General features: G+C 44.4%; 1 protein-coding gene across 1 annotated transcript in view; it reads left to right on the forward strand.

Moving 5' to 3' along the window:
* The window catches only part of CACNA2D4 (calcium voltage-gated channel auxiliary subunit alpha2delta 4), a 166,579-nt gene extending 139,560 nt beyond the window's left edge, over positions 1–27,019 (forward strand). The window contains exons 30-40 of the mRNA XM_073335235.2: positions 146–190; positions 1,500–1,562; positions 8,962–9,032; positions 11,170–11,245; positions 12,223–12,275; positions 13,679–13,734; positions 14,499–14,519; positions 15,849–15,966; positions 23,336–23,448; positions 25,320–25,402; positions 26,553–27,019. Of these exons, the coding sequence (XP_073191336.1) occupies positions 146–190; positions 1,500–1,562; positions 8,962–9,032; positions 11,170–11,245; positions 12,223–12,275; positions 13,679–13,734; positions 14,499–14,519; positions 15,849–15,966; positions 23,336–23,448; positions 25,320–25,402; positions 26,553–26,648 (795 nt within the window). The 3' untranslated portion in view covers positions 26,649–27,019. The remainder of the gene's footprint in view (positions 1–145; positions 191–1,499; positions 1,563–8,961; positions 9,033–11,169; positions 11,246–12,222; positions 12,276–13,678; positions 13,735–14,498; positions 14,520–15,848; positions 15,967–23,335; positions 23,449–25,319; positions 25,403–26,552) is intronic.

The following is a 27,019-nucleotide window of genomic DNA, read 5'->3' on the forward strand; positions in this document are numbered from 1 at the left end:
TGCGTAGACAGTCTATTTCAAAATGGTAACTAACTCGTTGACCTGTACCCAGCTGTAAGACGTAGACCCTTTGTCCGATAGCCTCAAGGGGAAGGACAATGAGATACGACACTGTCATCATTTAACTTCTTCTGTTCCTTTCCAGTGCAGTGGCGTGGATGGCCTGTGTCCGCTGAGCTGTCAGGATGATGTAAGTTTCATTGAGTTAGTTAAAGGGTCTCTGTGAGCATTATGGCATGAGGAGGTCATTGTCAGAGGGCCTGCTCCTGGGAGGTTCTCGGAGCCTTTGGCTCCCACTAAAATCAATGGGAGTCAAGGGTGCTCAACACCTTACAAGAGGTGCTCAGCAGGACCACGACCAGAGTCCCCCTGCTCGTGAGCCAAACATTCAGTATAGGACTTGACCTAGCACCAAGTCCTTCAGGGTGCTTGTCTGGATCAGATGAAATCACCATGATACAGCATGTTGGGCTCAGAGTGCATCGATCTCCTCTCTGATTTGGCCAGCTGATTCTAGTGGCTGCTGAGGAAAATGCCTGTTAGAATGGAGAACATAAGGGGCTTCTCTCCCTATGTTCATGCCATCCAGGGTTTCCACCAGCTGCTCTACCATTGGACCCCAGCTGTGTTCTGGAGAGAATGTCCTCTCCTATGAGCAGTGGGGTCAGAGGAGAATCCATTTTTCCTGCTCAGAGAGGGTCTTTTCTGGATCCTGATCTCTCCCTCAGTCTGAGACAATAGGATAAACTGCAAAATATAGAAGATCAGGATTGCCCATGAAATGATGGAGCTTGACCAGGGTCCTCTCACTCTTATCCCAGATTTTTTGCCTCTGGGGTATCTGGAATCTTTTTCTCTTGGGAAAAAAAATCTAGATGGAGGCAGGATCATCTAGTGCTTACAGCAGAAGAACTGGTTGTCAGGAGTCCCAGGTTCTCTTCTTCATTCTGCCACTGACTCACTGTGTGACCGTAGGAGAATTATTTATCCTTTGTGCTCTGTTTCCCCATCTGTGAAATGGAGATCGTAACAAGGGTTAGCTCACTATTGTTCATAAAGCACTTTAACATCTGCAGGTGGAAAGCACTAGATAAATGCAGGGTATTATTACTATTGTATTAACAAGAGTGCTGTCTGAACTCCCTTTTCCAACAGTGTGTAGTGTTTTCTTAAATACTATTTATGTTACAGTAGCACCCCACACAGATAGAGTAAAAGACAGTCTCTGCCCCAAAGAGCCTACACTTTAAATACTATAAGCAAAGCGGACACAGGGTGGGAGGGGAAATGGAGACAGAGAGGGGAAGTGACTTGCCCAGGGTCACACATCAGGCTAATGGCAGAGCTGGGAATAGAAGGACCCAGGTATCCTGAGCCCCAGGACAATGCTCTGTCCACTAGGCTATACTACCTCCCCTGATACACTGGTAACGGTAAACAACCAACCATAACCAAAGTGCCATCTGTAATTTCACTTCCTTTTCCTTTTATCTCTGCAGAATCTGAACTGCTTCCTCATTGATAACAATGGGTTTATATTCATTTCCAAGAGATCCACAGAGGTAAGAGGGCTCAGATCTGCTTATGTAATAGAGGGGAGAGTTCAGATGCATCAGCCTTCAGTTATTCAATATGCAGACCCAGGATCAGGGCCCCCGCACAGCAGAGCAGGGCATTCAGCACAGTATTCTCCCTACCAGTCTTGAACAAGGGAGCGAGGGTTTGGAGACACAGAATAGGCCCCTGCTTTCTCACTTGTCCTTCCAAGCATCAGATCAAACAACCACTGGGGAGGGGTGCTTGGGGCAGACGGGAGGAGATGGAGATATCAGCGCTCAGCAAAGAGGCGTCACTGTGTTACATCCAATCTGCTGAAACCCTCCCCCAGCAATTGGTAAGTGAGTGGGGTCTGGAGGTTACGGCCTAGGGCTGCGAATCAGGAGACCTTAGTTCTGTTCCCAGGTGTGGGACTGATTTGGTATATGGCCTTGAGCAAGTCACTCTAGTGCCTCAGTTTCTGCATCTATAAAATGGGAATAGCAATAATTACCTGCCCCTCCCCTCGGGGGCATGGTGAGTCTTAATTAATGAATGCATGAGTGCCTGTGAAATGCATTGGGACCCTCAGATGGAAGGGTACTAGAGAATGCAGAGTGTTGATATCATTCTGTCTCTGGGAGTTGGTTGAAGAAATGACTCTAGCTGAATCATTAAGTAAGAGCAGCCACAGTATAATTAATTAAACTCAACATCGTTTGGGGAGAGAAGGTACCGAAGGCCCTGTGACACTGAACTTCAGAAAGGGAATTTTTAAAGATAACGAAGAAACTAGTCAAAAAGGTGTTTATGTCAAAAGTAAAGAAATTAAAATCCTTACCCTGACCCTGGAGGTGACTGACGCAATCTACAAGAGTTATAAAGGGCATTCATTCCCATAAGCCAAAACAGAAGCAGGAAGGCAAGAAAAGAAACAGGATGGTTAAATGGCTGGGTTCTCAAGCCAAACAAGTGTCCTTCAGAAAATGGAAATCCAGCTCAAGTGAAGCCAATAGAAAGGAGCATAAACTATTGCGGGTACAATATAAGGTAGTGTGACGGGGTACAGGGTACAGTCTGGACTGTTGAACAGCTGTGTCCCCTCAGTTCTCCAACCTGGGATGCCTCTTACACTGCTTTGCTGTAAGAACATCTACTCCTGGCCTGCTAGCATGTAAAATCAGCCTCTAGCATGTAAAATCACTCCCAGCTACCAAGTATTGAGCGCTACTCACTAGTCACTCATGAATTAAACTGCAGAGCAACACCAGCAAGTTCTCTAGTCCCAGACTTGTCTCCTAGAACTATGCATCTTGTACTGTCCAGCACACTACTGAACAATGCAGGCGCATAGAAAGTCCACCATTTCATCAAAGGAAAATGATATGCACAGGCCTTGTTAGGCCAAATGGAGTTTCCCCACCCACTTCAATCCAAGTACACTAGTTAAGATAAAACAAAAAGAGAAGTTTATTAACTACAGAAAGATAGATTTTAAAGGATTACAAGTGATGATGCATAAAAGTCAGGATTGGTTACAAAAAAAAAAAGTAAAACGCAAGCTAATGGTTAACTTAAACTAACAAAATTCAAAGCAAAGGTTTTCCTCACCATACGCTGCAGTAAATTTCACAGGCTGGGTCTCCTTTCAGGCTGGGACCCCTCCCCTTAGTTCAGTGTCCTTCAGGTATTCATTGATGTCATGAGCAGAGAGATGGAAGGAAGAGAGGTGAATTGGAGGCCACTGGCTCTCATTTTTATATCACTGCCCCTCTTTGATCCAGCGGGGGTGCAGGTGACAAATAGTCTCTTGTGTATGTGAGTTCTGAACCGTCCCTGTGATGAAATGTAAATTTCTCGTTCACACCTTCCTGTTGTTGGAGAATGGCTGCTTAAACCGTGATAGCGCTTTAACACCAGACTGGGTATTGGTCTGTCCTTTGTTCCTGAGCAATTGGTTTGGGCCTGCTTTTCTTTACTTATAGCATGTTACAGCAATGTGATACAGTAGAATCCTATAACTTTACATACAATAATGATATACTTATTTTACCAGAACACTAATGTTCAGCAGATTATGAGTTTTCAAATGATACCTTACAAGGCATACTTTGTAGAAAAATCATCATGGTCTTGTAAAAATGGTGACCATAGTGGTATAGACTGTCACAGGTAGAAATTAATGAGGAATTTGAAGAGCAAAAAGCCAAAGACAGAAACAAATTAATTCTTTAAGTAAATTAGAAGGAGAAAACTTTGTAAGAGAATTTGTAGGTCTGCTGGACTATTGGGGTTTAAAGGCAGCAAGTAAGGAAAATTGTTGTGAAACTAAGGTCCAAATTCTGATCCCCTTACATATTATGAGTATCATCTTACTCCACAAGAGTGCCACTGAGCTTAGTGGGACTGTTTGTGATGTAATGTGCTACTCAGCATGGGTAAGGTTGACAGAATCTGGCCCTAAATTATTTCTTTATGTCTATCTTCACTAGAGATGATGCTGGGGAGATACATATCCCAAACCTACTCTTTTTAGATAATGAAGATGGGGCACTCTCAGGGATTCCGATGTCAAAAAAGGAGATGCAGGAACAAACTCAAACTGAAGAGCAGTAAGTCAGCATGGCCAGATGGTGTAGAAAGAAGCTGGAGAATGAAATGTTTAACCTTCTAACAAAAATATGCAACTTCATTAAAATCCACCCTATGCCAGATTACCAGAGAGTTGCAAATATTGCACCTGTCTTAAAAACGCAATGGGTAATCCTGGGAATAACTGCAGCCTTACTTCAGTACCAGGTACACTGGTTGAAGTGATACTTAAAAACAGAATTGTAAAACACCCAAATGGACATGACAAACAGTACAGCTTCTGTAAAGGAAATTCTGTCTAACCTCTTAAAATTCTTTGCGAGTGTCCACAAAATAGTACATAGTGGAGAACCAGTTATACCTTTATTGGAACTTTCAAAAAGCTTTTGACAAAAATCCCTCACAAGGGGCTGCTAAAGAAACTGTGTAGTTACAGGGTTAGAAATAAAGTACTGTCTTAGACCAGAAAGTAGTTAGGAGACAGAAAACAAAGAATAGGAATAAACAGTCCATTTACAACATAGAAAAGGTTACCAATGGCGTGTCCCCACGTTCCATAGTTAGACTAGTGTTGTTTAACATATTTATCAATAATCTGGGAAAGGGAGAGAGGGAAAGAGCAAGATGGTGAACGGTGCAGATAAAATTATTTAGGTAAATCAAGATTAGGAAAGAACATCAAAAGATCTTAATGGAGCTAGGCAAAGAGGCAATACAATGGCAGTTGAAATTCAGTATGGACAGCTGTAAGGTAATGAACATACGAAGGAATAATTTGAACTACACGTATACATTTCTGGGCTCTAATTTCACTCTCAGAAATGCGACCCGGGCAGCACTACGGACATTTCAGTATAAACATCTGCTCAGTGTACAATGATGTCAAAAAAGCAAACAAAATGTTACGATACATAAAGAATGGAGTAGAAAATAATATTGCAAATATTGCAATGCCATTAGGTGAGTCACTGATATGCCTTCACCTGAAATGGTGTGTTTAGTTCTGGCCATCCTCTGCTAGAAGATGCAACAGAACTAGAGGGGCTTCAGAGATGGCTGAAAAAATTATTAGAGGCATGGGGAGAATTCCACAAGAGGAAACACTGAAAAGATCAGGATGGTTTAATGTAGAGAGCAGATGAATATTTACGCCTATTTACTTTTCTTCATAATGCAAGAAATAATGGACAGTTAATGAAATAGAAAAAGAAAAATTTATAAAAGAAAACCTTTGTTTCATTATATTCCAATAACCTGTGGAACTCACTGCCACACAATTTCACTGAGTCAAGAACTTAATAGAATTCAAAACAGCATGGTCATTTAGATGGTTAATGAGACCATCCACAATTGCATTAGACAGATTAAAAAATGGAGAAGGGATATAACCCTTACGCTTCGGGGTATAAATCAGCCACCAACTGAGAGTGGGTTAGGAAATGAACTTCCCCTTTGGGCAGATTTTTCTGTAAGTCTCCACTGTCAGCCACAGGATACAGGAATAGATGGACCCCTGGTCTGCTCTTGCAAAGAAGTTGCTATGTTCTTACTGTTTGTACGTCTGGGGTATTTTTTTGACTAAGTTCGACTATTTCTTTACCTTGACCCTCACATACTTAAAAAAAAAAAGTCACATCCCTGAAGCCATTTCCCCATGAACAAAGGCAAGGGCAGACTGCTTAATGCCATTACTGCTGTCAGTTCTGGGCACATGGCACCTGTATTCCTCTTGTGCTACCTCTGCATTGCCCCGGGTCTTATGGAAAGTGGGGTTTATGCAAAGCTGTTCGCTGGAAGATCTGACGAGTGAAAACCTGTCATTATCATGGATTTGGATAAATTATAAGCATTATCCGCGTACCTCTGAGATCAGGCATTCTGGCAGGCTCCAGTGCTGTCAGCTACTGTAGTTGTTAACTCCCCAGAGCTGAGGAAATTCATCATTTCCCTTCTCAGTCCACTGCTTGCCAGTGACTTTCTTTTGTTCATGTTTCATTTGTATTTAGATTGGCTCTTTATTTCACCTGTTACCATTGGTCTCTAAATTGTTGAATCCCACATGGGATTCCTACAGCCTTTTCCTCTGCGACAGACATCAAACAAATGGCAGCTACCCCTCCAGTAGAACACACAGGCAGTAGATTTACTAAATCGGGAGCCTGAGGTCTGGGTAGGGCAGCCTTCCTGGTCTGTGTCTGCACACTGGACATCTCACCACACTGCAGCCTTTTCCAGCCTGGGTCTCCACACAGGACAACTCACCACGCTGCAGCCTTCCTGGATCTCCACATGTGGGGCATCTTAACACAGGGGAGTGTTTCTGAATCTGGATTTCCTTGAGGGAACAAGTCAGCCAGCTTGCCACATTGCAAGTCAGCCAGCTTGCCACATCCCTATCCGAGTTAGCTATTTAGGTTATATGTGCCTAGTACCTGATGCTGATACCAGTGTTTTGCAAGTGTATGCGATTTAAATACAGAGGCCAATGTCTGCGTATAAAAGAGAGAAGGACAGAAGTTCTGCCTGCAGTGCTTATCATGCAAAACAAACCAGGAAGCACATCAGATCGTGAATGAGTCCATGCGGGAGAGTCCAGTGAGTCATGCAGTACCGTGTGTCTCAAGAGGAAACTTTCCCCACATCCCATCTGTGCCTCAAGGCAGCACAAACTGTTACTGCTCTAGCATGAACAGTGGTGGGCCCTCGTTCCTATTTCTCCCTGCATTTGGCCAAAGAAAGGCAATCAAGGAACCGGCTTCTTGTTTAAAACAAACAGAACCTGCCAACAGTGTGACACTTCCCAGCATATATTTCAAGATAAAAATAGAGGAACGTGCCAAAGTGTGTGTGTTCTTACAGTGATGACATGAGCAACTGGGATTGAATGGCCTTAGCTACTCCAGAACCTGAAAGATCTTCTTCCCCATGTCTCTTCTCACTCCATCCTGCTGCTGTCCTTTGCCTTGATCTGACACCACCCCCGTCCAGGGCATATAGCCTCGCTTTGATCCATATGTTGATAACAGGGATTCCACCCACAGTATAGGAGATAGTTTTAAGAACAGACAGTGGATCATGCAAGCTAGGCCGCCCTATGCCTTGGGAGCTGGAGGGGAGGGAGCGGTCCAGTAACCTCTTCCCAAAGGAAGCAAGCAGCTTAGTGAAAGCTGAGAGCTGCAGAAGCTTAGGAGTTGGGCTTTAATGAGTGTAAAGAGTTGCTTTGTAAAGAGTTTGAGTGTAAAGATTGTAAAGAGCCATTTCGGTTTACTAAAAATTGAGTTCTCTCATGTTATCAAGCACACAGTACATAAAAGTACCTAGCTTTGAAAATCTAGTACTGTAGGTCAAAAGACCAGATCATTGCTGTTTTCTGGATGTACTTTCTGGGCCTTATTCTCATTTATACTAAGGATCCATTCAACATTTACATTGCCACTGCAAATGAGAATCAGGCCCTCTGTGCTCAGGAGGAATTGCAGGAACTCAGTAAGACATCCCAATATTCCTGAACTAGACAGGCCACATTCATAGTCCAACAATGGCCCTTTGACCTTGCCATGCCAGCTGCAGATTATGAGGTGTTAAATCCAACTGTTCTGGCTCTCATTACTGCTACAGAATGGTACTAAATGAAGCAGCTGGACCAATAACCACCATAATCAGATTGAAAGAGCCAGTGAGGTGAAAGAGCTGCAGCTTGCTCTGACACCTCTGACTGAGTCTGAGATGATTAAAATCCAAATTGCGTGGGGACGAGGTAACTTTGCGCATATGTATGTGTGGTGGGAATGTCTGGCTCTTTAAGAGTGTTGGGAGGAGATTTTTAACCAAGTATTACTAATGTTGGATGATTATTATCAAATGATTCTTTGGTAAATCCTCCTGAGGCTTCCTAGTGGAAATGGTCACACTCACAGTAATGAAGAATTAATCTCTCAGTTGCTATTGGCTGCTGAACTAGTTTCTCATTAGAAAAGGGAATTTTCGCCCAAACTAGAAGAATGGTTCCATAATATCTGAGAGATAATTCTTATGGAAAAATTAATGCATCAGATCTGTACACTGCAAAATGGACAGAAGACCAATAAATAACTATTTAGTTACCCTAGCCCATCCTCAGAGAAAGCACACTTGCCTGAAAACAAACCATTGCTCTGACAAATGTTAAACATAACTATAGTGGACTTACTCTGGTTTGTTAGTAAGTAAAGGCAGAATTGTTGTTGAATTCAAGAAAATCTCCAGAGGCAACATACATTGATGTATATAAAAAATGTTCACCCTCTGATATTGTAATAACCTGCCCAATCGATAATCCTGACTATATCTTTGCACAATGTCTCTCTTAAACAAAAAAAGTGATACAGCCATTTTTGTATTTGTTAATAGTGCACCTTTGGTACCTGTGTGGCTGTGATTTGTAAAATTGCTTATGGTTCCTAAACATGTAACTGCACATACACATTCTGGCTCTCTGTCCCCCTATAGTCGCTGAACCACACAGAGATTTACGAGTCCGCTACAGATTTTGAGCTAACATAGCTGGGTCTTTTAGCTCAGGCAGGAGGGGCACATGCTTTCAGAACCTGTGAGCACAGGTCACAAATATTCACAAGCGAATACAGGCCCCCACCTCAAACTTCTCAGCCAATCAAAAACTGGAGCTATGTGATACCTCTTTAAAGGTGCTTGATGTTTATTAACAGTATTCACCAGGCAGTATATCCTTCAGCTTCTAGACCAAATGGATTGGTTTCACCAATAGAAAGCTTGGGAACTTTATCACTAACATTTCTCTCTTCCCTCTCCCCTTTTATCACTTTGTCTGTGCAGACCGGAAAATTTTTTGGTGAAGTGGACGGCTCAGTAATGACCCAACTGCTAAACATGGGAATGTTCAGGCAGTAAGTGGAGATCTCCTCTGTACCTTTCTTCTGTTAGAAGGTGATAAAGGTGGGGATGGAATGTATTGTCCCAGTGACAGTGGTATAGCTGACTTTAAGGACAATGAGAGAAACCATGAGGTGGGGCAGGAAGTTCGATTATTTCCCTACTGTCAATTTTCCTACAGACTCTCCTTCACCTAGCATCTTCCCCCTTACCAGAATCCTCACATTTCTTGTTTTCTCCCTTCTCCTGCCAGGCTGTGACGCAGCAGGGTGGGGGGAGTGTTGACCTGGGAATGTGGCAGGGGAGTTTCATTGGGGATGGAAAAGGAGTGGCACTTGTGGCACCCTAGAGACTAACAAATTTATTTGAGTATAAGCTTTCGTGAGCTACAGCTCACTTCATTGGATGAGCCTGTAACCTGAGCCTGGAGGGGGAGGGGGAAGGTAACACCTCTGCCCAGGAAACTGGACAAAGGCGAGAGCCTGCTAGAGGGGTTTTGGTTTCAGTCTTGTGGTGAGTGGTGGAACGCAGGGAACCCCAGGGCTGGGGTCTAAGCTCCTTGCCCCCCAGAAGGACTTGGCTGAGGGGTCCTGGTTGTACCCACAAGCTCTGTTTTAGACTGTGTTCCTGTTGTCCAATAAACCTTCCATTTTGCTGGCTGGCTGAGAGTCATGGTGAATCCCAGGAAAAGGGGTGCGGGGCCCGGACTCCCCCACACTCCGTGACACAGGCTTCTCTTGCTTACTGTATCCAGCTACTGCAAAGCATTATGGGATCAACTAAATCCCAAACTGCCCCAGTCTTGCACTATGGGAACTGCACCTATGTCTTAGTCCCATATGTTAGAAGGTGGTGTGTGTGTCTGCTTTTGGTTGAAAGCTTTTCAGTTTCTCATCAGGCCTTGAAAGACTTTAAATGATTGGCTGGCTGCCAGAGACCTCTCCAGTAGCTGCAATAGAGTTGGTTGAAAATGTTTTCCCTTTGAATGTCCTTCACTGGTTTAGTTGCATGCACACTAATTCTTTAGTAAGTTCAGAAACAAATTAAACATTTAGATGGATTAAAAATGGCATCTGGGTTACTCAGGTAGATAAATTATAATCCTCCTGCTGGACGACATACAATGGTCACCATCTGAATTCAGGAAGAAATTTCCTCCTTTGGTATAGTATTGCACAGTGTAGCCTGTGTTAAGTAAAAAATAGGTTTTGGCCTAAGTGTAGAAGAGTATGGAGAAATTAAAGTTGCTAGTGTAAGAAAAGTTAGAGAGAAGTTGAAAACAGTAAGATAGAAAAATTGAAGTTGGCTACAATGTAACTTTGCTCATGTCCTTCCTATGTTTTGCTTAGAACTAGTTTTAGCAGTGTTTTACTGTGGTTTTAAAAATGATAAATGTTTTATTAAAATGTTATCTCTATTAATAGCATGAAAATATATTGTTATAGATGTCAATTTAAATGATGTGCAATGTAAAAAACCAATAAAAAGATGACAAAAATGTGAATATCATAATAAGTGGGTTTAATGTTAATTATTCTTATAATAGTTATAAAAAAGTAGTTTTGTTAAAATTGAGGAGACTTCCAATCAGTATAAAAAAAATACCGTTAGGTTCCAAGCTTATAAAACTGTACTTTACTCTGTTGTCAGTGGACTAATCACCCATTGACAGACTTTCACCGTCAAGTATAAGTATAACTGTAGTATTGTGTAAGTAGTAATTGCATGCCTGTTTGCTTAACTAATCATTTTTCTTTTGAATCAAGTTCAGTGTATCATTCACTGTGTCGCCTAGTGGTCCTTTGCTAAATAGATTGTCTGTAACCGACTAGGGGCTCTAATCTGAAAACTAAGTTGTGTTTTATTGCACCCTTTTCTTTAACAGCTTCATATTAATTGGGAACATTTCAACATAAAAGTTACAACAGCTACAACACCTCTCTCGGCAGCATCCAGCATTATCCACAGACAGGATAGTGAACTAGATAGACCATCAGTCTAATCAAGCATGGCAATTCTTATGTACAAAAATATATCCAGGATATAGCCTGAGTAGGAAAAAAAGTAGCTCACACTTGAGTGACCATCTCATGGATGGTCGCACTTCTTGCTTTTGACTGTTTGTTTGCTTTTTTTGCTTTGATTTTATAGGGTGACGATGTACGACTATCAGGCCATGTGTAAAACGCCCTACCATCATCACAGCGGTGCCCGGCCTCTGCTCAGTGTACGTATCTCCCTATAGTCAGCCCATTGCATGAATGCTCATCAGTAGTTTGGTCCAGAACTTCTCTAATGTCTTGAAACATATTCCTGTTAAGAGATAAGCAGTTGATTGTTCTCAAGTGATAGGAAATTCAAACCTGACATAGGACAGTGCAATTCCATTTCCTTCGGCCATTTACATGCGGTCTGAAATTGGCCCATCATGCCTATCAGGCATATAGGGAACCACAGAAATCTATGCAATGAACTGTCACCAGTACAGTACCAGGCTTTTCTTAGGTTACAATCTGTAGATGAAAGTGGAGGAATTGACTAGCCATTGCAATGTCAGCATCAGGAGAAAGTCCTCTAGGAAGAGGCATTCAGACTACCATGGAAGAGATGAAGACATGGAATAGAGGGACCAAAGCTAAACGTTCTGAGAATAGCATGTAGGCCAGGAACTACCTAAAAAGGTAGGTAGATTGGGCAGTAGGCAATCCACTTTAAAAAAGCCTGGATGGATATGGGGTAAATATGCTGTGTTATCAAAAGCAGACAATAATAACTTTAGTGCAAGGCTGCTAATGCCACAGCTTGTACCAAAAGTACCACTTACCATCAGATGATAACAGCATTTTAAACCAGCATTGTCCCATTTAGTTGGTTTATTTCCTTCCTTGCTCTGTGCTCTCAGAGGTCATCCATACCAGTGGAAAATCACCAAGTAATTACATCTTCAAAGTCCCATGCACATTTGGAATAAACTCTCTGACCCAATGTAAGTGGAAGCGTGGAGTTACTATTGGTAGCAAGGAGACTCCACTGGCTTTTGATGCATTTTGCAAATTTCCCGTTGATTCCAAGAGCTTAAATTCTAGCCCATTTCCAAGAGTTTGCTTGATAGAGAGAACCTAGATGAAATATTGAGTCCTGCAAGACAACTGTCTTTTCTGTGAGCAGATCTTTATGGTATTTCTCTTTTTTCTTTTGTTCCAGCCCATTTATACCTTTTTCGCTGTATTGAAGTGGCTGATAAGTGATTTCCTCATGTGAGTACATCAGTTTGAGAGGATCACACCAACAGGAGATAGATCTAACAAATTCAAGCACAGGCTCCTTGTTAAGACATGACTACAGTCGAACCTCAGAGTTACAAACATCTCGGGAATGGAAGTTGTTTGTAACTCTGAACAAAACATTATGGCTGCTCTTTCAAAAGTTTGCAACTGAACATTGACTTAATACAGCTTTGAAACTTTCCTATGCAGAAGAAAAATGCTGCTTTCCCTTTATTTTTTTAGTAGTTTACATTTAACACAGAACTGTACTGTGTTTGCTTTTTTTCTTTTCCTTCCCTCCTGCTGCTGCCTGATTGCATACTTCCAATTCCAAATGAGGTGTGGGGTTGACTGGTCAGTTCATAACTCTGGTGTTCGTAACTTTGAGGTTCTACTGCATAGGCATTTCTGTGGCATTCATCACCATAGTACCTGAGCACCTCACCACAGCCCTGTGAGATACAGAAGTACTAATATTCCCATTTTGCAGATTGGGAAGCAGAGGCACCGAGTGGTCATGTGATTTGCCCAAGGTCATCAGAGTGCAAAGTCTGTGGCAGAACCAGAAATATCACCTAGCTCTCCCAACTCCCAATGCAGTTCCTTTAACCACTAAGACCATCCTTCCTTTTCAGATTTGACTAAAATCAGTTGAGAGCAATTGTTCAGTTGAAAAGAGATAAAGAAAGAAGAAATGAGTCTGTTCAAATAAGGATCCTAGTGACATTCTGGAGACTATACCCTGTATTTCCTGTGCATGGTGCGGGGGGTGGGGGAGGAGGGGAGAGGAGAGAAGAGAAGAGAAGTTTAAACAGGAGCACGGGAGTCAGCTTCCCCTCAGATTGAGGAAGTTCAGGTCTACATCTGGGTCCAAATGTTGCAGCTTCAGTCAGTCTTTACATTGGACCCAAACTGAAGCACTGAATCTAAAACATCCTTGCAGTTTGGAAAAGATCCAGAGTCCAAGGCTTGAGCCCATCTTTAGTACAGATTAGGTCACCAGGCACACACTGCAGCTGTCGCTGTGTTTGCATAGTACCTGCTTCTGTCACACTGATCAATCCTTACTCCACAGCTGGTTCTCAAGATGCTTGAATAATTTCTCAGCCTCAAAGGCCACAGAGCTAATGAGTGCACTGGGTGCGAGGCAGCCTACACTGTCCTTTGGAAATAAGGCACAATTAGCCATTCCAGAATGAACAGAGCAAATCAGAGAGCCCAAGGGATGTGCTGAAAGGGTGAAAAAGGTCTCAGGCTTCTGCTGCAAGAAAATTCACATTGCACATTTTAGGACTTGGGTTCTTTAGGCCCTGGCAGTCCACTAGGCCATCTCTGTGACACCTGTATCCTTCTGGACTAGTGTAAAATGTCCTCTCTTCTTGCTCTTTTGTCAGATTTCTTTTGGAGTTCAATATTTGTGACTTCTGGCCCTCAGACAACTTGGCAGATGGTAAGTATGCAGGAATACAGCTACCCCACAGCACACAAATGTTACAGCACCACTGGAGGAAGGAGTTACACGGAGAAATTTTGCACAGTGCCAAGGCAACACTCGCACATGGGCACCAGGAATTTAGTCTCCGGGTCCTATTACCACCATGTTCAAGACCTGCTGAAGCTCCAAAGCTGAAAAGCACTCAGAATGAAGTTTGTGACTCAGTGTCCCAGTGCCTGGGGCTATGGTGACTTTACAGCAGCTTAATATCACATGAAGCGGTAGAATGGTTTCTTCTCCCCTGGTATCCCGATAAGTTTTCCCCACATTGGACCAACTGAATATATAAAAGTCAGCTGTGGTGAATATTCGGTTGAAAGACTCCCTCAGGTTCTATGGAATTCTATAGCCAACATATAGTTCTCCATTAAATGATACAGGATGGTTTTAAAAACCTATAATTTGTCATTTCCTACTACCTTCTATATCTGTATCTATCAGTCAAGACAACGAAAACAGAACATTGCAGAATAGTTGAGCACAATGCCTCATTAGGAGCTGGAAGGATCCGTATGAATTAGGCTGTATTGTAATATGAAATCCTCACTAGTTATTCATAGGGTCTGATTCCTGTACTATTCATCATCACTTCCTTCTCTGCTTTCTTTCATTTTCCCCTCGCTCCATCCATGACCTCCCCATGTGACTTCATACATTCACTGTGCTGCCATCTTGTGTGACTGTCATGTGAACCCATCTTCATTATGTGACTCGGATAGCCAAGTCCGTCTTCCATCATTGTAAGTAGACTGAACAATTTGAGTTTCCTAGGAATGGAAAGGGGAGGTTCACAAAGCATTTAGTCAGAAGCCTTAAGATGGGAAGGGGCAAGGAAATCAATCCTCTTGGGTTTTTTCCTTCAACGGTCCTGAATTTGCAGTGAGGTTTCAGAGCAATGGAGGCTGTGGTGCCTAACAGCAGGTCTTTGCACTGCCGATGGATGGTGATAGAGGTGTTGTTATTTGTTCCATTTGTTGAGCTGCCAATATGGACTAGGTCTCTGAGAAGTCAATAAATGGAGGAAAATACTAATCTCTTTAGTGATTGGCTGACCAGACAAAGCCTAGCCAATTATTACTACAATACAGATGGATCCGTGGCCTCTTCTAATATCAGCAAGTATGAAGGGGCCTTTGACTAACTAGACCTTGTAGGGCACTTGGAGACCAAGCTGTCACTATGTCTCTCTTTCCAGGAGCTATGCAGGAAATGAACAAATGATAAGCCACTCCTTCATATAAAATAAACCACACTGTTTTATATACTTCAAATATTAACAGGCAACATAGGTTTTTCTTCCACAACATCTTGTCTTAACTCCGCCTCACTAATAGTGCTATGGTAATGCCAAAATAGTTAAAATCAATACACCCCCCAACTGGGGACTCAGTTGAACCAGTCTAAAAGTACCTTATACTGGTATAGCTTTTTCTCGTTCACTATGGGAATAGCTGTACTGATACAAGGTACTGCTATAAGAGCATCCATGGTAGGGGAGTTCTACCACTTGAACTATATGAGTACAGTTAAAAACAGTGTGTGATAAGGCCTAGTATTACTTTATCAATGTAACCATAGAGTAATATCTCAAACATTTCTCCTGCTACACTGGTTTTTCTGCACCACCTAGTGGCTTTAAGTATCACTACACTTCATTTTTGTCAGCAACTTTGCCTTTTTTTTGGCACCGTCCACATTTTTCTTTCAATCCATTTCTCTGGGCAGGTCTACACTTATCGGTAGATTGGCATTGCTGCAATCGATGCAGTGAGTGTCAATTTAGCAGGTCTGGTGAAGACATGCTAAACTGTGGGAGAGCACTCTTCCATTGATTTGTGTACTCCACCTCCCCGAGAAGCATAAAGGAAGTCAATGGGAGATGCTCTCCCGTCAAAATAGCACAGTATAGCCACCGCAGTAATGGATTTAACTACATTGACTTCAGTTACGTGAATAACGTAACTGAAGTTGCGTAAGTTTGATCGATTTACCATGGTAATGTAGACCAGCCCTCAGTCTCTCCGTTGCCCAGTCCTCATTTCTGACTTCATCTCTTTTTGCCATTGCAGCTCACAAGCATAAGAAACATGATATGCTACAGCCATGCGACACAGAATACCCTGTCTTCGTGTACGAGAGCACCATCAAAGAAACCAATGGACTGATAGAGTGCGGAGACTGTCAAAAGTAAGAAATAAGTCTCCCCTTTTATTTCAGGACTTTACCTGTAGACCTCCATTCCTTCCTCTGGTTCATCCCAGCTCATTGATACCACCTGAAACTCACTGAAAGAGAATGACAATATTTTAGAACAATCCCCTGATACACTGTGCCTGTTTGTCGCCAGCATTTTTAAAGTACCTCACACGCAGGGTGACCAGATGTCCCAATTCTATAGGGACAGTCCCGATTTTGGGGTCTTTTTCTTATATAGGCTCCGATTACCCCCCCACCCCGTCCCAATTTTTCACATTTGCTGTCTGGTCACCCTACTCACACAATCAATGGAACTCCCTGGTCACACTGTGTATCAGCAGAGGTAGACAGAGAAATCTGTCAGAACCCCTGGTTTTAAAATAAAACACGAAAACAGAATCTCCTATTAATACCAAGAGCTGGTTGGGAAATAGGCAAAAATGCACACACAAAAATCAGTCAGTCATTTTCATTCCACAGATTAAAGAGAGGAACAATTTTTTGTTTATTCAAAATTTTTTTCAAACATTTTCTGTTTAGAAAGCATTTATTTTCAATAGTTTTTAGTTTTCCTTTTTCTCCCTATTTTCATTTGTTCCCCCCCCCTTCCATTTTTCCACAGAAAAAAGGGGGCAGGGAAAAAGAGAAGAAATAAAGGAAAAATTATAAACCAAAAAAGGCAAAAAGTGGGTAAATTTCTTGCTTTCCAACTTCATCAAAAAACATGGAAAATTAAAAAAAAATTGTGAAAGTTTCTGATTTTGAATAAGTCATTTTTCAACAACTAAAATGTGATCAGCTCTTAATAACCCTTACATTATTAAAGCTGAAAATGATAAAATTAGATTATTTTTTACCCTTTATGCTGGTGAGTTTCACATTTTCATTTATAGTCAGCTTGCCTTTCGGGTTGCCAAGCACTAGCCTAATGCTGCAGTCTTTGCCACCCACACACTGCAGGGAGATATTTAAATCCATTTTTTAACACTTCTCTTGATTTTAGGCTTTGTAAAAATCTAATTTTTCACAGAACCCAAGTGTGGACTCTAAACTAATCTAACAGATGCCCTGGGTAACTATAGACCAGTTAGCCTGATATCAGTCCCAGGCAAAACAATGGAAAAACTGTCATGGGATTCTGTTGATAAAGAACACCATGTATATAATTAATGCTAGTTAACATGGTTGAAACCTGATTTAATTCTTTGAGGAGACTACAAGTTTGGTTGATAACGGTCACTGCGTAGATATAGTAGACTTTTGCAAGACATTTGACTTAGTATCACATGACATTCTGATTTAAAAATTAGCTCTATACAGTATCGATAGAGCACATATTAAATGGATTAAGAAGTGGCTAACTGACAGATCTCAAAAAGAAAAGGAGTACTTGTGGCACCTTAGAGACTAACAAATTTATTTGAGCATAAGCTTTTGTAAGCTACAGCTCACTTCATCGGATGCACGAAAGCTTATGCTCAAATAAATTTGTTAGTGTCTAAGGTGCCACAAGTCCTCCTTTTCTTTTTTCGGATACAGACTAACACGGCTGCTACTCTGAAAGATATCAAAAAGTAACCCTAAATGGGGGAATCATCAAAGAAAGGGGGAGGGTGGTGTTTCTTGTGAGGTTCCACAGGGATCAATGCTAGACCCAATGCTATTCACCATTTTTAATCAATGATCTGGAAGTAAATATAAAATCACTGCTGATGAAACTTGCAGGTGACCCAGACTGGCAAATAACGATAAGACAGTGCAGTCATGCAGAGCCATCTGGACCACTTGGTAACCTGGGCCCATTCAAACAAGAGGCTTTTTAATATGGACAAATGCAAAGTTGTATATCTAGGGCCAAGCCATGCAGGCCATGACTACAGATTGGACTATATGCTAGAAAGCAGTGACTGAAAAAGTTTAGGGAGTCCCAGTGGACAAGCAACTAAAGGGGAACTCCCAACGCAATCCTGTGCGGAAAAGGGCTAATGTGAGCCTTGGATATACAAACAGGGGAGTAGTGAGGAGGAGGAGTAGAGAGGTGATTTTTACCTCTGTATACTGCATTAGTCAGACTGATACTAAAATACTGTGTACAGGTCTGGTGTCCTTTGAAAAGTAGTTTGCATAATTTGAGACAATGTAGAAACGAGCCACCAAAATTATTCAAGGGCTGGAGAAAATGCCTTACAGTGAGCGCTGTAAAGAGCTCTAACTGTTTAGATTCTCAAAAAGAAGAAAAGGAGTACTTGTGGCACCTTAGAGACTAACCAATTTATTTGAGCATGAGCTTTCGTGAGCTACAGCTCACTTCATCGGATGCATACCGTGGAAAATGCAGCAGACTTTATATATACACAGAGAATAAATTGGTTAGTCGCTAAGGTGCTACAAGTACTCCTTTTCTTTTTGCGAATACAGACTAACACGGCTGTTACTCTGAAACCTGTCAAAAAGAAGAGTGAGAGGTGATCTGATTACAGAATACAAGAACCTTTATGGGGAGAAAATAGTGGGTACTAATTATAGGGTTCTTTAGTGGAGAAAGGCATAATAAAATTAAGAACCAATGAATGGAAGCTGTGGCCAAACAAGTTCAGATTAGAAATAAGGCAGGTATTTTTGATAGCGTGGGTGATTAGCTCTTGGAACAAACTATCAAGAGAAGTGAATGGATTCTCCAGCTCTTGATGTCCTCATAGCAAGACTGGATGCCTTTCTGGAAGATGTGCTTTAGCCAAACATACCACCAGTTATTGGGCTCAATACAGGGGTTTCTGGGTGAAGTTTAAAGGACTGTGATATATAGGAGGGGCAGACTAGATGATCTAATAGTCCCTTACAGTCTATAAACCTCTGAATTGTGCAGACTGGGAAGTACATATGGGGCTAGAGTGGAGCTATGTTTATTAGAATGAACTTTTAGAGGTAAATTGTGAGTTCGCCACTAGGAATTGAGGATAGGTCACTATTCCCTTCCCCAGCTTCTGCTTCCTCCTGCCAGTAACAAATCAAGCTATCATCCCCAGCACAGCTCTACTGAGGGTAGGTATAAAAGCGGGGAGTGTGAGCTTTCTGGACCCAAGGGCCAGGTAGCCTGCACACAGGGGTGAAAGTAACTGAGGCCACTTACTGGTACAGCGCGGGGCGGCTCTGGCCCCCGGAAGGGACACGGCCCCTGGTGGAAGGGGTGGGGCTGGGGGTCAGCATCCCCCAGCCAGCCCTTCCAGACCGCCTGGCCCATGCCACCCAGGGCTCCCATGTTGATTTAAAGGGCCCGGGGCTCCGGACACCGCTGCTGCAGTAGCAGCAGCAGCATCTGGAGCCCTGGGCCCTTTTAAATCGCCGGCCCCAGGGCAGCTGCTCCCTTTGCCCGCTCCTCCCTCCCCTCCCCACCCATCAGCAGCCGGGGCGGGGGGCAAAAGGGGAAGGGACGTTAAAGCACTGCAGGGTCCTTTGCCGCGGAAGCGCTTTAACATTAAAGCACTGCCCCTTTTGCCCCCTCCCCCCGTCAACAGCCCTGCTGGTACGGACCCTACGGCAGGGCCGCCGGCAGGGGGAAGAGGCAGCGACAAGGGAGGCAAGAGAAGCAGAGACGTTAAAACACTGGTGTGGCAGCGCTTTACTGTGGGCTGGGTATGGGCCGGGGCGGGTTCTTACCGGCAGGCGGTAGCGGCCCGTACCGACTCGCTTTCACCCCTGCCTGCACAGGAGCATAAGGCAGCATGGGTGCTGCATTCTGATTCTCCCTTACACTCACCCAGCCGCCTACACGTACATTAGAAGCTGCCCACAGAAACTGCAAGGTGGGGGACGTAATATCTTTTATTGGCCCAACTTCTGTTGCTGAGAGAGACAAGCTTTCGCGCCACGCAGAGCTCGTCTTCAGGTCTGGGAAAGGCACTTAGAGCATCATAGCACAAGGCAAGGTGGGACAGATTGTTTAGCTGAAGTAGTTAGCACATACTCTAAGGGACCATTCAAGGTAGATTTCAGAGTAGCAGCCGTGTTAGTCTGTATCTGTACAAAGAACAGGAGGACTTGTGGCACCTTAGAGATTAACCAATTTATTTGAGCATAAGCTTTCGTGAGCTACAGCTCACTTCATCGGATGCATGAAGTGAGCTGTAGCTCACGAAAGCTTATGCTCAAATAAATTGGTTAGTCTGTAAGGTGCCACAAGTACTCCTATTCAAGGTAGAGTGGCCCATTCATACCTCTCCAGTCATAGGACAAAAAGAGGGGGGTTAGACAATTACAGATGGTTGTAATAAGCCATAAATCCAGTGTCTGTTCACGCTGTGATTTTTAATGTTTAATAGAGTTATGAATTTAAGCTCCCAGGCTCAGCTTTTGAAAGTGTTGTGAAGGTTTCTTTTGAGGATGGGGACTTAGAGTGATCGCTCTGTGAAGCGTTCACCTACAGGTGATAGGGTATTTTTGTCTTATATTGTTTTCCTGAGTGAATTCAGTCAAAAGTGTCGTGATTATCTGTTTTCACGCACGTAGTTGTTACTGGGGCATTTAGTGCACTGGATGAGGTACACCACATGTTGTGATAGGCATGCGGAGGATCCATGGATCGTGAAAGGTGTGTTGTGTTGATCATTGTAGAAGTGGAAATATGTCTGTAGGTTTTACATGTTGTTCTGGCAGGGCCTGGTGCTGCTTTGAGTTGGTGTGTCCTGGTCTGTGGGGAGCTTGCTTCCAAGGATGAAAAAATGCAGACATTCTTACTTTGCCATCATCACTACACAATGCTACACAGCACCTTCTTCCGTTCAACGTTTACACATTACAGAATACCCAGTCCCCTCAAAATCCCAGCAGAGGGCAGTAGAGCACTGCAGTTCACACTTGTTTTAGCTGACTTTGTAGATCAGGGGTCCGCAACCTTTCAAAAGTGGTGTGCTGAGTCTTCATTTATTCACTTTAATTTAAGGTTTCACGTGCCCATAATACATTTTAATATTTTTAGAAGGTCTCTCTCTCTCTCTCTAAAAGTCTATATATTATATAACTAAACTATTGTGGTATGTAAAATAAACAAGGTTTTCAAAATGTTTAAGAAGCTTCATTTAAAATTAAATTAAAATGTTGATCTTATGCTGCCGGCTGGCTCAGCCCGCTGCCGCTCAGGGCTTCCATCCGCCAGCTCCTGCTAGCTGGGATCGCGGCTGCTAGACCTGCTCAGCCTGCTGCTGGTCTGGGGTCCCGACCCTGCGTACATACAGTGGGTACCTACCTTCTCCCTGGTTCTGGCTATTCTCTTCCTCTCTCTCTGCACTGAGCTGAGGGTGGGAGTGCGCTGAGCACAGGGCCGGGGGTGAAAGAGCAGGCTGGGGGTTGGGGTACAGGGTCGGGCCAGGAGCTAGAATGAGGGAGGGGGCTCAGGGTTGGGGCAGGAGGTTTGGGTGTGGAGAGCTTACCTGGGCAGCTCCCATTTGGTGGGAGGGGTGCAGGTGGGAATGTGGGTGGGGAGGGGGTGCAGGAGCTCCTGTTTGGTGCTCAGGGTGGGGGGTGCAAGAGTCAGGGCTGGGGGCCTGTGAGGGGGTGCAGGTGTCAGGGCATGGGGGGCTTGGGTATGTGTGGGGGTTCCAGAGTCAGGGCTGGGGTCGTGGGGGAGGGGGGGGGCGTGAAGGAGTCAAGCAGAGGGCTGGGTGTGTGTGACGGGGCTACAGGGCTCAGGGCAGAGGGCTGGGGGTGTGGGCTGGGGTCATGGGGTGCTCATGGCAGTGGACTGGAGGGGGTATGCCCCGCTTCCACCACCCCCTTCTCCAAGGCCCTGCCCCCGCTTCTTCTCTGCCTCCGCTGGGAGCAGCGAGCACACTGACCCCGCTCCTCCCCCACCCCTTTGCAAGGGCCATCAGCTGATCTGCTGGCATGGAGGGACTGAGAGGAGGAGGAGGAGGGGCAGAAACCCAGCACAGGGCGGGAAGAGGCAGGGGAGCCGGCAGGACCAAGCTTCTGCCCCCTGCCCCCGTGGGAGGGGGTGGGAGGTAGAGAAGAGCGGGCCGGGCGGGGCAGGATTTTTAATGGCACGCTGCTGCTGCCCCGGCATTAAAAATGGGCTCGCGTGCAGTCTTTGCCACACGTGCCATAGGTTGCCGACCCCTGTTTTAGGCACACTGCCTTTGGGTGTCATCACCAGAGCTGAAAGAAGAAGGGGAGGGCGGGGGGGGGGAGGTTAGGAACTGAACTGAAAAATCTGGCTGGATTCTAACCAAAACCATTTAAAAAAAAATTTTTTTTGTCAAACTTGAAAAAAAATCAAAAATTTGTTTCAAATCAAACAAAATATTTTCGGTCAATTTTAAATGAAGTTTTTCAGTTTTTCTATTTAGTGTAGCCCGTTTTGGGTGTTTATTACGTCTCCCCATGTTTGGGGGGTGGCTTTTAAATAAAGATATTGGCAAATCTGCATCTGAAATGTTATGAAACAAAAAGGCAAAAGTCTTCAAAACAAAAATTTGACATAAAACGCGTTGAATATTTTGGGCCGGAGGAGGGGGTGTTGAATGCAGCTTTTCTCAAAAATTCATAAATAGATTCAGAGGACCAAAAATGCATTTTTCAATGAAAAAAAAATCTATTCATCAAAAGAATTTCACCCAGCTCCAGTCATACATAACCTAGCAAAATACAGGAGTTTGTTGCACCCAGGTGTGGGGCTGGGATTGCAGGGAATGTTCAGAGTTGTTCCCACACCAGGAGTGTGCATTAGAGAAAGGGCTAGGAGTTGTAAAGCCTGAGGACTCACCGAGGGATGGTGAGTACTACTGGCTATGTACAGTAAGGATGTATAAGGTTGTGTCTCACCCATACATAGCTACAGCATCATGCAGATAGTTTTCTGACTACACTTATACGCAGCTATAAAATGGGGTGGGGACACTTGTAATTACAAAGTGACGCTTCAGATTCTAATGGCACAAAACATCATGCAGCCACATTATGTGAATGTGCTGTTTTGTATTATGGTGTTTCTATTTTTCTCAACCAAGTTTCTGCAACCTAAGCAAATTCTTACCTTTATAGGACAATATATAACACACACAAATGTGTGTGTATTTGTCTAGTTCGGATTTTTTTAAATTCAAATAGGTTTGGCATTATCTGAAGATAAAAAGGTACCTTAATTTCGTCAACTGAACCTCACCTCTCCTTGCCCCGCATTCTCTCTGTTCACTGTTCCTCTCCCTTCCCTGTCCTTTCCCTCCTGCTGTCTCTTTCCCATTCTCTCTTCTCCTTGTATTCCTTGCCCATGGACATCATCAGCAGGTGCTGCAGTTTCCCTATCTTTTATTCTAATCGCCTGCATTGGGGTGGGTGGGCTTATAGTTTCTCTCTCTCCCTCCTACAGGATGTTTGTAGCACAGCAGATTGCCAACAGTAACCTCCTGCTCCTGGTTACAGATGCTGCCTGTGACTGCAGCATCTTCCCACCTGTCCTCCTGGAAGTGAAAGAAGTCAAATATATCCTTCTATCACAGTGTGTTAGACTCTGCAGCCCTTTCTGCTGTTCTCCCACTGCACCAATTAGTCGGGGGGTGGAAGATCGGTTCCTGTAGCAAATAGCATGGGGGAGGAGAAAAGAGGAAAGGGCAGAGAGGTATGCTCCATTTGTGATGCAGCAGGATGCGAGTGTGGGTACAACAGGCAGGCATGGTGGAGGGAGCAGGGAGACAGAGCAGGCAAGTTAGAGATGTGATTGAAAATGAAAATCTTCCCTTTTAGCCACCCAAGAAATCTAACCCCATTTAGAGCCTGGTGTTGAAAAGTGGCCTCCATTGTGATGAGCAGAGTGCTGTGCCAACCATTCACTGCAATGCAGGGGCTCCTGTATAGATATCTATGCTTGCTCCCTGCCCCACATACCCACGTGGGAAGGGAGCAGCAGCTCAGTGGGGACTCCAGCACTGTGGAGTAGCCCAAGCAGGGGTATACATGGATCCTCACACACCCTCACTTCCCTGCACATACATGAGGACTCATGACTGAGCTGTAACTTGTTAAAAATACAAAAGTCCGTCCCATTCTGTTACTGCCCCTTATAAATAACCTGTTACTTACCCTTCAAGCAGAAGCTGGACCCAACTCTCCCCTTGTGAACTGGCCTCAATTGGCTATTACCTATTTGTATAAGCTACAGAGGGAGGGCATTTTGCAGACTATGCTGGGATTCTAGGGAATGCACTCACTGATCCACCAGCCCTTCTAGGGTCAGCAGCTTATTTAAATACACTAGAAAACCTAATCTGGGAACTTCTGAAACACAGGGAGAACAGCTGTAATGCTTTGTTTTTATACAGCACTAGCAGATGACCTCAAAATGGCTCACAAACACCAACAGACTAAAGTGGCCCAGCACCTCTGAGAGGCAGGGAAGTATTGTTATCCACACTGGGGAAACTGAGGGACAAAAACACTGATTTGCCCACTCACACACAGGAAGCCTGTGGTTGAGGCAGGAGTCAAAATTTTATCACCCTGCCCCAAGGCAATGCTTTAATCACAAAATTATCCTGCCGCCCTCTGCTACAGAATATACAAAAAATTTTAACAAAGATCTCTGGGAACCTCAGTGAACGGACGCATGACTTTCCATTTGCCAGCCCCTGAGAGTGCTGGGGAGGGCATAGAAGCTATGAACGTGACAGACACTTCCATAGAGACCAGTTAACTCTGTGCCTGGTATCACCCGCTAGCTCCCTCATCAGGCTCAAATACAGCTGAATAGGAAAAGTAATGACTAGTTGGCATGATTTGTGATGTTAAAGAATAGTCATGGTAGAGGTGGGGGAAGAACCAAAGGGTTAGGATAATAGGGGGAGGAAAGAGACAGACATGATTGTGGTGGGAGAACAGACGTCTGAGAACAGTGGCCCAGTTATTCTGAGTTCAGGTAAGTCACCTACAGCAGGTGTTCTTTAATTCAGTCCTGCAGGATCATGCCCCTTGCTTATTAACTGGTCACATTAAGCTTTCGGTCCCTATTATCCTGTCACCCCATGAGGTAAAGTAGCTAAGCATTTCTGCCTTCTCCCCAGCCTCTGTTCTGTGCACTCCCTCCCCAGCACAGAGACAAGCTGTGCTTTCTTTTTACAGTCTTTTTCTTCCATACCACAGCTTATTTCTTTATACAGCCTTGGAGACTAGTCCTCCCACATTGTGAGTTTGTTTCTATCCCGTCTTATCCTCTCTCCGTCTGAATTCCTAGGGCCCTTGGACACAGCTCTAAGATTCAGTCATAGCCTCACGCGGCTGTGTGAGGGACCTCACAGTCTTTTGTCTGTGCTGCTTTTGTCCCGTTCTAAATGCTACTGTTGGTCTTAATGGCAATAAACATAACGCTTCGGTGAAGTGCGACAGGATGCGCTCCCAGAAAGTGAGACGGCGGCCAGATACCTGCCACGCATTCCATCCAGAGGTACAGTAGGGACCATGGGGCGTTGCAGCTAGGGATGGGGGTGTCTTGTGTTCGGTCTCATTCACACCACTACACCTACTGCATAGGCTCAGAAATGCCCAAGAGCTTGTGATTATGTTCATCCTATAGTGGTTTTCCAGCAAAGAGGACACTTAATTAAGGTGATCACCTTTTCAAAAATGCAAAACTGCCCCCTCCGCAATTCCCGGCCAATGGGAGCTGCAGAGGCAGCACTCAGGGCTGGGACAGCATGCAGAGCCTCCCTGGCAACCCCTACATCTAGGAGCCTGAGGGATATGCCAGCTGCTTCGGGGGAGCTGCATGAAGCCAGGCAGGGAGCCTGCCAGCCCTGCACCAACCAGACTTTTAGCAGCCCAGTCAGCAGTGCTGACCGGAGCCACCAGGGTCCTCTTTCAAGTGGGTGTGCCAGTAAAAAAAAAAATAAAAAATGGACATCTGGCAACCCTACTGGCAGAGGCCTTTGTTTTTAGACCATAAGATCCTAGGTCCCTACACCACACGTGTGTGTTTTAGCAAATGGCCAATCCTGTACATATGCAGCCTGCCATGGACCCAAGAGACTTTGCTACCTCAGCCTACTGCACCTAAAGGCAGGAAGTGCAGATCCTTGCACTAGTAAACGGCTGTGCACGAATCCCTCAAAGCCTGTAAACTGGTGCATGGAGCTGGCTGCATGCAAGGGGCCTCAGTGGGGCTGCACTGGCAGTAAGTCCATGCAGGCTTTAGGAACCTGAATCCCAGCACCGCTGCCATGGGGTGTGGATCCTACAGCACTCAGAGGCTGGGGGAGCAATTTCTGGCACTGGTGCAGGGGTCTTTGAGAGCTCTAAGAGAGGTTTTAGGACAGTTGGTTTTCCAGCTGTCTACATGAATGTGTGACATGCTCTTGGAAGGTCCCCCAGCCTGAAGGCATGAGGCCCTTACTCTTGACCTGTCCCTTCCTCTCTGCTCAGTGTGATATTGACCAAGGCAGTGAATACTGTGGGACATTGCGCTGGCTGCAGCCTCCACCCCCTTCATTCCATAAGCTCCTGAGCATCCTGGCAGTGGGATGAATCATTTTACTTGCCCTCTTGTAACCCTAGAAATAGATTTGCTGATCTTGTGCCTCCTCCTCATTTGTTCTCAGGAGAACGCTCAGGACTGCGGTGGAGCTGCTGAGATCTCAGCCTCGCTGACATTACTCCTTCTAGCGCTGGTGACCTTTGCCGTCCTCCTGCGGTGACAGAGTCTACCACTATCCTTACAGTTCGCAGAAATGGTGGATAATACAAGGGAGTCCATTACTTCCCAGGGACATTCTTAGAGCCAGAGTTGGAGCTGTAGGAGGGGAGGAGCCCACGATGTAGGCACTTTGAGACTTCCTGTGGACTTGTGGGGACAAGGCATTAGAGACCCCTCACATATTGGCCTGTCTCTCTGACAAAAGGCGTATAGTTCAGTTTTGTGTTTACAATGGAAGCTATTTCTTCCAAAAGAACTTGCAGCTTGAGTCCTGGCCACCAGGGCTGAGGATCAAATGGGATTAACTGTCTATGCAATAAACACTGGATTGGCTATTCCCAGCTCTGGAGACATTACCTGACAGATCAGAGG

Source organism: Lepidochelys kempii, chromosome 1 (assembly GCF_965140285.1).
Source record: "Lepidochelys kempii isolate rLepKem1 chromosome 1, rLepKem1.hap1, whole genome shotgun sequence".
Lineage (NCBI taxonomy): Eukaryota > Metazoa > Chordata > Testudines > Cheloniidae > Lepidochelys > Lepidochelys kempii.